The 12055-nt window shown below is 36.6% G+C and overlaps 2 protein-coding genes across 5 annotated transcripts in view; one reads left to right on the top strand and one right to left on the bottom strand.

Annotated features, from left to right (window-relative positions):
- Positions 1–5519, top strand: part of CDC37L1 (cell division cycle 37 like 1, HSP90 cochaperone) — a 28495-nt gene extending 22976 nt beyond the window's left edge. Inside the window, exon 7 of the mRNA XM_003935667.4 lies at positions 3877–5519. Within this exon, the coding sequence (XP_003935716.1) occupies positions 3877–3978 (102 nt within the window). The 3' untranslated portion in view covers positions 3979–5519. The remainder of the gene's footprint in view (positions 1–3876) is intronic.
- AK3 (adenylate kinase 3) overlaps positions 1–12055 on the bottom strand; it is a 51722-nt gene that overhangs the window by 18429 nt on the left and 21238 nt on the right. For 3 of the 4 annotated variants that reach the window (XM_010346182.2, XM_010346183.3, XM_039461437.2), the window contains exon 5: positions 10610–11677. The exons of the other annotated variant lie outside the window; for it this stretch is intronic. In XM_010346182.2, the coding sequence (XP_010344484.1) occupies positions 11557–11677 (121 nt within the window). In that variant the 3' untranslated portion in view covers positions 10610–11556. Of the gene's footprint in view, positions 1–10609; positions 11678–12055 lie in introns of those variants that run through there. 4 annotated transcript variants of the gene reach the window in all.

The following is a 12055-nucleotide window of genomic DNA, read 5'->3' on the forward strand; positions in this document are numbered from 1 at the left end:
AGAGCGAGACTCTGTCTCAAATTTTAAAATCTCATTCTGAGTTAGAACTATGCCATGTTGGGCCGGGCGTGGTGGCTCAAGCCTGTAATCCCAGTACTTTGGGAGGCCAAGGCAGGTGGATCACAAGGTCAAGAGATCGAGACCATCCTGGTCAACATGGTGAAACCCCGTCTCTACTAAAAATACAAAAAATCAGCTGGGCATGGTGGCGCGTACCTGTAATCCCACCTACTCAGGAGGCTGAGGCAGGAGAATTGCTTGAACCCAGGAGGCGGAGGTTGCGGTGAGCCGAGATCGTACCATTGCACTCCAACCTGGGTAACAAGAGTGAAACTCCGTCTCCAAAAAAAAAAAACTATGCCATGTTGAATTTTTTAGGATGAATTAGTTTCAAAGTATACATGCAAGTGGAACCAGTGTGTGATGTGTTGCTTACATTTATTTAGCATTTTCTTGTTAAGTGTTGGTATTGTCTGCCAGAGATGAGATTTTTAGAACACATTAATGTAGCTGATAATATTGTATCTGGTAATATTGGCCAACTGTTTGAGCCTCTTCAAAGTCTTCAGTGGTTTGATCAAGATAAAACCATGTCATATGGGCAACACGAAACAATTTACACCAAAAATGAGACCACTGGTCTGCCTAATTCTAGTTAGGATTACAACTAGCATTTAGTTAGGATTTAAGTTATTAAATAATTCCTATCCATTTTATTTTACTAGTAGCACTTTAATAGAGCCCAGTCATCTCTCATTTCCAGGATCCAAGATTTTAAGACCAGCTTTAGCCAGTTTAATCTGTTGTCTACAGTGTAAGAAGGAAAGTCTCATTCAAAAGACAATGTGAGGAGAGTCCTGTATTTAGTTTTAAACCTCCTAAAGTGCTGAAAGTTGAGATTTTCAGTAACCTGACCTTATGTCACTGTAATTTCACCATTCCAGTTACATGTAGTGTATGCCCTTTAAGTGAAGTAATTGATCATATTTACCCCACTCAAAAATATTATTCTCGTGAGTCTCTAAGCCTACTCTGGTTCTAGAGGCTGCCTGGAAAAAAATTTCTCAAGCATGGAAATAATAAATGTCTGATTTTTAAATAATTAGTAATGTTCTCCCTTAGTTAGACATGTAAGGAATATTCCCCCTACAAATTTCCTACAGATTATCTCTTAATTTTATGTCAGTGATTATTTTTCTCTTTAGTTCCTGAGAAGTAGCCCACTGGGAAGTAGTTTTTCCAGGGGAATTCTGTGACCAAGTCACTGTGAAATCCAATATATAAACCTCCTGTAATTAAAATGCTACATAATGCATGGGAAAGAAAAAAGAGACTTTGGAAGGGTGTAATTGATTCTAAGCATAAGAAGAAAAGGTATACATTGTAGTATCTTAGGCCTATATTATTTAGAAATTGCCTCTGGTTTGAGAGAAGTAAGTCCTTGTTACACATGTTATATAGCAACTGATTATCAGATACTAAGCATCCCTTAGAGTCATAAGCAGACTAAGATTATACAATTCTGACACTTTTGGATTGCTGATATTATCAGGATTATTCAGATTTAATTAAACTGGGCTAATCTCCTCATGGTGGGAGACCAGTTTCTCTTGGTGAGTAATTTGAGCATCCTGGTATAGTCCTTCTGAAAGATAGAAGAGCTGGACAGAATTTCAGTCAGATGCTACATGTGCAGAAAGGATCATTGACTAGTTGAAGGAAATAAAAAGAGGCTACTTGAGGGGCCAAATCATCACTTTAGAGGTTTGGAAGGAACATCTTACCATAATAATAACATCCCATTTTTATATCAGTTTATAGGTTACAAAGCACTTTCACACATATTATTTAATCTTCTCAGTTTTCCTATGATTCATTTTCATTTCATTTTTATAGATGAGCAAACAGAAAGTCATGGAACTTAGGTAATTTGCCTGAAGTCAACACAATAAGTGATTAAGGTTCTACTTTTGGATTTCTATTCTGCTTCACTGTTTGTTCACCTATACCACAGACTGTTGAATCATATGTGTTGAGAATGTTACTAGATTAAAATATGGGTCAGTTAATGAAATTTAAGTATAGGTTAGGTTGGGTATATCAATTCCTTATTTTTGAAAGTCTCTGTATGATAGTATCTTATAGTCCTTATGAAGATGGGTGGATGAGTTTTGGAGAATCTCCTCAGCCAATTCTGTTATTCAAAACTGTGTCATGGAAAACTGGAGCCTAGTCTTAATAAAGTAATTAATTGCAAGCTCTGTTCCAGTGAGCTTACAGAGAATTAGGCTTGGATTGTCAGAAAAAGGTCTTAAGGCTGTTTTTTTGGAGAATGGGACAAGATAACAAGAATACTGATCATTTGGGATAAAGCTTAAGTGTGGATAACTATTTAGCTTTTAATTTATTTTTTTATATATAATAGTAATCTTGTGAAATTAGCCAAATACCATTCATTATTCTTAATTTTGAGAGGTCTAATCCAAGTCTTCTTGGATGTAGATATAACAACAGTTACTTTAGGTTTATCCTATAGGCTAGCTTTTAATTTTACCAAATTGCGAATTTTTTTCTCCTTGAGGATTGCTTTACTAAATAGAGGCAGGATTAAAACTGAGGGCTAGTGTGAGTGTCCCAGACCTCAGTCAGTCGTCTCTGCTACTTCCTTTATAAAGACCTGATTGGGAGTCATCCCAACTCCAGTTAGCTTTCTGACTTTTACAATAAAGGAATCTCATGAAGCATTGTACTTTCTTAGGAGGATCTTTAGAAAACTCTGCCTCCCAACCTCCTATTGGATGGTGAGGTTTAAGGCATCTCTCCTGTTTGGACTATTTTCCTCATTGGTGTTTATTAAATAAAATAAATATAAATAAAACTAGTAATACAAGTGGTAAAAGTCTTAAGTAACTAGCAGATATTCACAACAGTTGAGTAGACAAAATTGAATTCTTGGGGAAGAATTTTCTAAAGTTCTGGGTCTTAAGGGCTATACCTTTATTCATGGTATAATACAACCTGATATTTTTTTCTCAGTTTAAAAAATAAGGGTCTAAATACCTCTCAAAAGAGTACAGATTTCTCACTGAGTTTGTATTAACTTTTGGCAAAACAAAATAGACCCTGAAGATATCCATAATTTTTATCCAGTAAATGGATTTTTTTAATTCAGATGATTTACATTTTTAGTATTTACTATTATAATTAGATGGTAATCTTAAAAATGCATTGCTGCCAGCACTTTGGGAGGCCGAGGCGGGTGGATCACGAGGTCAAGAGATCGAGACCATCCAGGTCAACATGGTGAAACCCCGTCTCTACTAAAAATACAAAAAATTAGCTGAGCATGGTGGCACATGCCTGTAATCCCAGCTACTCAGGAGGCTGAGGCAGGAGAATTGCCTGAACCCAGGAGGCGGAGGTTGTGGTGAGCCGAGATCGCGCCATTGCACTCCAGCCTGGGTAACAAGAGCGAAACTCCGTCTCAAAAAAAAAAAAAAAAAAAAAAATACATTGCTGGCTTCAAACCGTATTTAAATTATCAGTAGCTATGTATATATAATCACATGGAAGTTGTAGCCTTGCCTTGTATGATTAAATAATGTATGGTTTTGTTAAATGGAGAAGAAAGGTGGTATTTGTTAACAATTCTGTTTTTCACATGTATCATTCTTTTATCACATTTCTTAGGTGATAGCATCCTGTTTTTTTCTTTATTTTCTTGGGTTTCAGCCCAAGTCTGACTCCGTCTTCTTCCCTACTACTCTACTACACTGCAGAGAAATAGGACTGTGAAATTGAATATGTACGTATATACTATCATAAAACTAGTTATAATGCATTTTCTCCCCCGATCTGCCTTTTCTTTTTCCCCAGAATCCAGATTATCTTCAGTATTCTATCAATACAGCTCTCTGCAGCTTAAACTCAGTGGTACATAAAGAAGATGATGAACCCAAAATGATGGACACTGTATAATTTGGTTAAAACTGCTGAGGCCAAGTGCTATTTTGTTACAAGAAAGGAAGAACTTGGCTATTTTCTTGACACTTTTATGGGTGCTGCACTTTATTTTTGTTCATTTTTTGATGGGAGGGAAAGAGTACTGAAACGTTTTGTACATTTTTTTTAATGTGCTGCTAGGTTTTTTGTTTTGTTTTGTTCTGAAGAGAGGAGTGGTACCATATGTTGCAGGAAGTCAAACTGGACTTTTTGTGGCTACTAAATTTGCCTTTAATCTTACTGTTCTCAATTTTGGAATCAAAGTATGAAAATCTGCACAAATGCAATGTTTACAAGAACTGGTTGATTCTGGGAGGCATCTGCTACAGTCTCTTTTTATATGGATATGTACATGTCCTATTCTACAAAAATGATTAAAGATAAAAATGTACCTGTATCCCACTGCTAATTTAGCTGTCAAATCTGGTGTTTCATCACATTAAAAGCAATAAATCAGTAGTTGGTAATCAGCTTTACTAAAGCTGGGGGGTACAATTATTAAAAATCTTAACTCTTAAATACTTGGCTTTCGGCACCATCAGTTAAATCCTTGACTATAATACAAATTTGATGTGGACACTACATTTACCCTCAAATGATTCTCAAAACTGAATTCCTTAGAATTTGAATTTGATTTTAATCTGCTAACTTTAATATTAAGAGTTTTAGTAATATCAAAGTGATGAGCTAATACAGATTTTCTTTTTTAATAAAAATAACGTCAAGCTCACTCTTAATTTCTTAACATAGTCTGGGATCTCTCAGGGAGTAAGTTTTAAAAGAATACTAATGGCTTGTAAGAACAAATAGGAATAATCTGATTTTTAAATTTGAGGTTGTTTGTTTCACTCGGATGTGGCCTTTTAGGGATTTTTTTTTTTTTTTTAGTTTGTTTTTTCTTGTAGCCCTTTAAAAAAGGACTCTTAAAAATGATTTTTTTCAAAACAAGAAATCTTGCAGTGCTAACTGCCTTGAGCTGCCAGTTACCTATTTCTGAGAATTCAGTAATGATGGCATTTACAGCGTTTGGCATTTCCCCTTTTTCAGCTCAGTTACCATAGAATGCTTCCAAGCTTTACTAGTTCCTCTGTAAGTCATTTCAGTTATGCCAGGATATTTGATGATTTTGTTTATTTAGAATTAGGTAACAATGCTAATTTTGCTATCCTTATGCTTGAAAAATTAATCTTACAACTTAAACATAAGCTTTAGTTATATTTGGGTGTAATCTTTGGCTAAGTACCCATTAAGACTAGTAGCTAACGCTTGGAAGGAGGCTAACTGGGATTGGGAATACATGTCTCAACTTGAAAAACCAAATAGTGCTAAGGGTGATCAGACCTGTGACCTTGGCCTCATTTGTATCTTGTTTTAACTGAGGTGATCAGGCACTTAGTACCCTAGAAATGGACTGGAATTATTGAATCTTACTTCTGTAACATCACAATCTTCCTGGTTTTCAGAATAAAGTCTTTTTGTGCTTTATGTACTCTATAATAAAATGTTTGACTAATTTATATAGTAGTATTTGTCAGCCTGTACTTTTTTTTTAACCCATGATCTAGTCATAGACATTTTTTCCTTTTTATTCTGTTCTGAAGCAAGCTCTTGTTTTTCCCTTCCTACCAAATTGACAGAATAGGCAGACACAGGAGCCATATTCCCAGTTTCACAGAAATGTTCTTGAACTATTACTTTTCCTTCTTGCCCAGGATTTGCCTGTAAGCATTCAAATGGTTTTGAATTTCATTTTTCCTTCTTTAAGTTAGAGGTATTTAATGACTGAAGACTGGCGGGAGAGAAAGTATCAAAAACTGAGTAAACTATTCTTGAGGGGTTTTGTTTCTAAAACAGGAATTACTGAAAAGATGTGCTTTGAAACTTGATTTATATATTTTTACTTGCAAAAGAAAATGCCGTGTTTTGAGTATGAAACTATGATTGGGCTTGTTTTGGGAACCACTGACCGATGCCATAATTTGCACTTAAAGACTATCAATTACATAGCCGTACTTTAGTACTAGAAACAGTCACTTGACATCCTTTTTATTTTGCTTTGGTATTAAAAACTAATTCTGACCAAATGAAATGTCCTTTTTTTGTTGTTACTTAAGAAATAATGAGAGTATACTAAGCAAAGGGATAATTTAGATTTCAGCTTGGACAGTTTACCCTCAACAGACTAAACCATGGGAAATACAAACACATGAATGAAACATTTTTTACATCAAAGTATCATCAAAGATTCTTGTTTCACTTGATACAATTAATCTTCAAATAAAAAATTTTAGGCCGGGCGCGGTGGCTCAAGCCTGTAAGGGTAAGCACTTTGGGAGGCCGAGGCGGGTGGATCACGAGGTCAAGAGATCGAGACCATCCTGGTCAACACGGTGAAACCCCGTCTCTACTAAAAATACAAAAAATTAGCTGGGCATGGTGGCGCGTGCCTATAATCCCAGCTACTCAGGAGGCTGAGGCAGGAGAATTGCCTGAACTCAGGAGGCGGAGGTTGCGGTGAGCCGAGATCGCGCCATTGCACTCCAGCCTGGGTAACAAGAGCGAAACTCCGTCTCAAAAAAAAAAAAAAAAAAAAAAAAAAAAAAAAAAAATTTTAATAAATAGCTGTCCATTTATTTTCTGTTAACTCATTGTCATGTTTTTCAGTGGTAGTGGAGATAATATTGACTTAAAATTATTTCTCTTAGGTAGATGGGTAACTTTCTCTTCCAATTATACCATTAGTGGGCTTTTTCAAATTTTGTCTGATGAGCTCACAATCTCTTATAACTTTAGGAAAATCAGGTCCTCCTCTTCTTTCAGACTGGAATATTGCCCTTTAAAAATGAATGAATGGTTAGGTGCAGTGGCTCACACCTGTAATCCCAGCATTTTGCGGGCCGAGGTAGGCAGATCATGAGGTCAGGAGATCGAGACCATCCTGGCCAAGATGGTGAAACCACGTCTCTACTAAAAATACGAAAATTAGCTGGACGTGGTGGCGTGCGCCTGTAGTCCCAGCTACTGGGGAGGCTGAGGCAGGAGAATTGCTTCAACTAGGGAGGAGGAGGTTGCAGTGAGCCAAGATCGTACCACTGCACTTCAGCCTGGTGACAGAGCGAGACTCCATCTCAAAAATAAAAATGAACGCCAGGCGCGGTGGCTCACGCCTGTAATCCCAGCACTTTGGGAGGCCGAGGCGGGTGGATCACGAGGTCAAGAGATCGAGACCATCCTGGTCAACACGGTGAAACCCCGTCTCTACTAAAAATACAAAAAATTAGCTGGGCGTGGTGGCGCGTGCCTGTAATCCCAGCTTCTCAGGAGGCTGAGGCAGGAGAATTGCCTGAACCCAGGAGGCGGAGGTTGCGGTGAGCCGAGATCGCGCCATTGCACTCCAGCCTGGGTAACAAGAGTGAAACTCCGTCTCAAAAAAAAAAAAAAAAAAAAAAAAAAGAACATGCTGCCCAAAAAACTTGCATCTGTTTTAGTAAGTAGATTTTCTTACAGGATGAAAAAAGCTGATTGTAGCTTTAGGCAAAGTGATCCTGAAGTTAATCTTGAGATATTTTCAGAGGAGAACAAAACATAGGCTTACTTTTCTAAAAGTCATGTATTTCAGTCATGTACTTGTCTGGGTTGAGGTTAGGCTTTCCATTTCAATTTTGCCACTATATCAAACATTATACTTTTAATAAAAACCTCAAATCTTATGCATCCATTTCTCTGTAATGGTCATTTATATACAATTGCATAGTTCTGAGAAACTGATTTATCTTTAGTATTTGCTTACTATGTGAGCCAAGGGGGTCAGGGGAGAGGAATACAAGAATGAATATAAGTTCATTATGGATTGTTTACCTTCTAATATGAAGTGAAACCATTCTCATCAACTTTGAAGAATTAGACTTGTTTGATCTTCTCTAAATACAGAAAATGATTTTTTAAAATTCTCACATCTTTCACATAGTTAACAGCATGATTCTTCATGTTATTTACACTTCAGACATTTAACTTGGAATCTCAGAAAAATATGTCACAATGCTGGACTGATTTATCCTTGGCATGACAGTTTATTGAGTACTGTATATGGAAAAACTCACTTAGTGTTTAGTATCATTTAGTGAGCTATAAAAAAAAAAAAAAAAGCAGGAGAGGGGAATAAGGACTCTACAAAGCACATTGGCTCTTACCAGAAGCTTTAAGCACAGCTAGACTATTTTAACTGTGTTTTAAAATTGTGTAACCATAACTTCCAAGATGAAAATCTCTAACTGCAAAGATAGGAAAGCTATTTCTACAGTTTATCAGAGTCTGAGAATATACATTCTGTCAATGAGAAGACACAACATGTTCTAAATACAAATTCTTGTGATTGGTTGCAAGTATAGCAATTTAACATAATGTGAGATGTATAATTACAATGATTTGTTGTTAGTATAGGGCAGTTTTGTCACAAGTTGTTAAGGATACAAAATATCTTGTTAGAATGCCATTATATATAGCTGGGGGAAAAGTATCCACCAGTTGGGGTTTAGAAATTTGAGCCAGTATTTAACCTATTTCAAATGGAACTCAGAACTGAAAGAAAACTTCTGGATGGTGTAACAACTGCCAGTTTGCATTTCCCACAGTATACTCTGCTTATAAAAGGTAGAGCAAAATAACTTTTACTCTATAAAATAAATGGGTTGAGGTGCTGTTCTGACTTTCAAAGCATAGTAGTTTCTCCTAGCCATGGCAGTCAGCTCCATACATGTATTTCCATGTGGTACATAAATCTTAATGATGGCTATTACAGAATTTTTGTGTGTGTTGAGAACAGTGTCTCACACTTGTAATCCCAGCACTTGGGAGGCTGAATCAGGAAGATTGTTTGAGGCCAGGAGACTAGCCTGGGCAACGTATCAAGACCCCGTCTCCACAAAATATAAAATTAGCCAGGCATGGTAGTGCACGCCTATAGTTCCAGCTACTTGGAAGGCTGAGGTGGAAGAATTGCTTGAGCCCAAGAGTTCAAGGTTACAGTGACCCAATTATGCCACTCACTGCACTCCAGTCTGAGCAACAGAGTGAGGCCCTGTCTCAAAAAAATAAAGAAAAATGTTGTATTACAATCATATTCATTCCCAAAGTAATGAATGTATGTGCAAAACTTTGGGCTAAGTATTTTGGGAGTGGGGAGGGAATGGTCACAGGAAAGAAGAGTCTTAATTGTTATAGCCATGGTCTTCCTCTGCTCACTTTGATTTCCAAATCTCCTGAGGGTATTATGATTATGAAGGCAGGTATGGCTACCATAGCAGGAGATAAAGTACTGTATAAACTGAAACAAGCCTCTGGACTATTTTAAGATCATTTATTAGGGGCCGGGGACAGTGGCTTATGCCTGTAATCCTAGCACTTTGGGAGGCCAAGGCAGACAGGTCACCTGAGGTCAGGAGTCTGAGACCAGCCTGACTAACATGGAGAAAACCATGTCTCTACTAAAAATACAAAAAAAAAAATCAATTAGCCGGGCATGATGGTGCATGCCTGTAATTCCAGCTACTCGGGAGCCTGAGGCAGGAAAATTGCTTGAACCCAGGAGGTGGAGGTTGTAGTGAACAGAGATCTCACCATGGCACTCCAGCCTGGGCAATAAGGCAAAACTCTGTCTCAAAAAAAAAAAAAAAAAAAAAAAAAAAAAATCATTTATGAGAACACATCCAAAGCCACTGAGACATCAGGCAGCAGAAAGGAAGGTGGATGGAGCAGGCCCTGTGAAGAACCAACTGTAGCCACAGTTATGAAATTCATTTCATTCTGATAAAGACTAATGTATGCCTGATAACCTAGTGATAATCCATAAGTTTGATAGTTCACATTTTTAGAAAGCACATAAGATTAACATTTAAATAAGACATTAGAGAAAGTTTTATAAAGAATGAAATGTTTACTAGAATTCTTTTTAAAAAACCTTGGTTCATCTTAAAAGATCAATGAATTTTTAAAGTATCAGAAGAAAAAGAAAATAAAATTTCCCCCCAAATACATAAGAACCACTTACTGACACTTGTATTTTAAGTACCTGGAAAAAAATAAAACAGATTTTTAAAGGTAATTAATAACAGCTTGTACGAGGGCTTGTTTCATTTGATTTGGCACCAATTAAAGTAAGAGTAAATATGCCATCAAAGACATAATCAAGCTTTTCCTCCACCTCTCATATTGCCCCACTTCTACCAGACCAAACAGTACATCAACAACCATCCTTGTTGTCCCACTAAGGAATCACTTTAGATTCCAATTTTTTAATGGCTGCTCAGATGACACCAATAGAGTTCTTTCTCCTTAAAATAAGGTGGCAGTGAATGCTAACAGGTATTGATTTTTTTTTTCTGCTGCCATCTTGGAGAACAGGTATTGATTTCTTTGATCAGGAACAAAGAACTCCTTCAGGAAACTCACTTACTTTCCTGTTAACATATCATGTAAATTCTTTTTATTGGCATACCTTTTTACTAATTATGATTGACTGTTATTTATGCCAAGGGAGCATTTCCCAGGCATGCCTCATCATCTATTTACTAATGACAGTATGCTTACTTTATTTACATAGTGCCATGGGTTTTCTCTTTTTTCTTTTTCTTTTCTTTTTTTTTTTTTTTTTTTTTGCAGGGTTGGGGATGGTACCATAACTTGTTATTTTATCAGGGCCGATCAATCATTTGGATCAAAAAAAAGAGAAACTGACAAGTAGATCCTAAAACACATTTCTTAACCTGAGTCACATCTGAAAACAGACTTTAATTACGTTTTGTTGAAAATTCATTCAACTTTGGTGCTTGTCCAAGGACTTATGATGTCAATTTCTGACATAAATCATAACCCTCAGTACACATGCATTTTCAAAGGAAACAAGTCTTCTTAAAGTAAGATTTTTCTTTATGTGAACTGATAAATTTTTATAGCAAATTGAAAATTCTGAGTAAACAATGTATGGTTAACAACAAAATAAATACAGTATATGTGATTAGCATATACATTTCTTAGTGTAAAGGCAGCAGTGAATTTGTGTCTTACAACAAATCTGTAAATCCAGTTGCTTGCTTTCTGGAATTTTATATAGTGTCTCATCACGTTCCAAAATGCTAGAAATGTCTTTTCTGGCATCACTCTAGGCAAAAATTTCTGACATTTTCCCCAAATGACATGTAATTTTTTTAACTTCTAGAAAAATATGGAAACTTTACTGACCACTTATTAACTGAACAAAACATTAGATTACTACCAAATGCTCTTTTAATTTTGCTCTAACAGATGTTTTAAAAGTTCAGACATGACTGATGTTTCTGAGGATAACTGAATAAAACACACTAGTTGATTTCAAAGGATGAGTCTTAGTATCTGACTCATTTGGCACATTCTTAGTATCCAGAATAAAATCAGTAGAAATAAAAGTAATATAATTTTCAAAGAATTCATACATACTGGAAGTCTTAGGAAAAGCAGCTTCTAAATGCAAGGACTAGGAGGTCTGCCCATCTTACAATTAATAGTTACACACATTTCTCCTCATGGAGTAACTGAAGCATTCTGGCTTGTTTGTGGAACTTTAGTTTGTAGGAAAGCATATACATAGGGCCAAATCTTGTTGGTTTCTGTTCCAGAAAATGTTTCCAATACCCCTTTTTTCCTAAAGATGAAACAAAAACAAAAGAAACACAGGTCTGAGTCTTTCTAATAAGCTCTTTCAAAGCTTTTCTGTAAATGATGATGACGTGGATTTAGGAGTCCTGGTAAGTATAGGTCTGCGTAATCAGGAGAGAAAGGCACTTGGCTGGGCATTGGAAAATTTAGATTTTAGTTTCAGTTGTATTCTTTGGCTTACAGAAATGGGCGCTTAAAAAAGTAACAGCACCAGGCCAGGCGCGGTGGCTCAAGCCTGTAATCCCAGCACTTTGGGAGGCCGAGGCGGGCGGATCACAAGGTCAGGAAATCGAGACATTCTGGCCAACATGGTGAGACCACATCTCTACTAAAGATACAAAAATTAGCTGGCATGGTGGCTCAC

Source organism: Saimiri boliviensis, chromosome 2 (genome assembly GCF_048565385.1).
Source record: "Saimiri boliviensis isolate mSaiBol1 chromosome 2, mSaiBol1.pri, whole genome shotgun sequence".
Lineage (NCBI taxonomy): Eukaryota > Metazoa > Chordata > Mammalia > Primates > Cebidae > Saimiri > Saimiri boliviensis.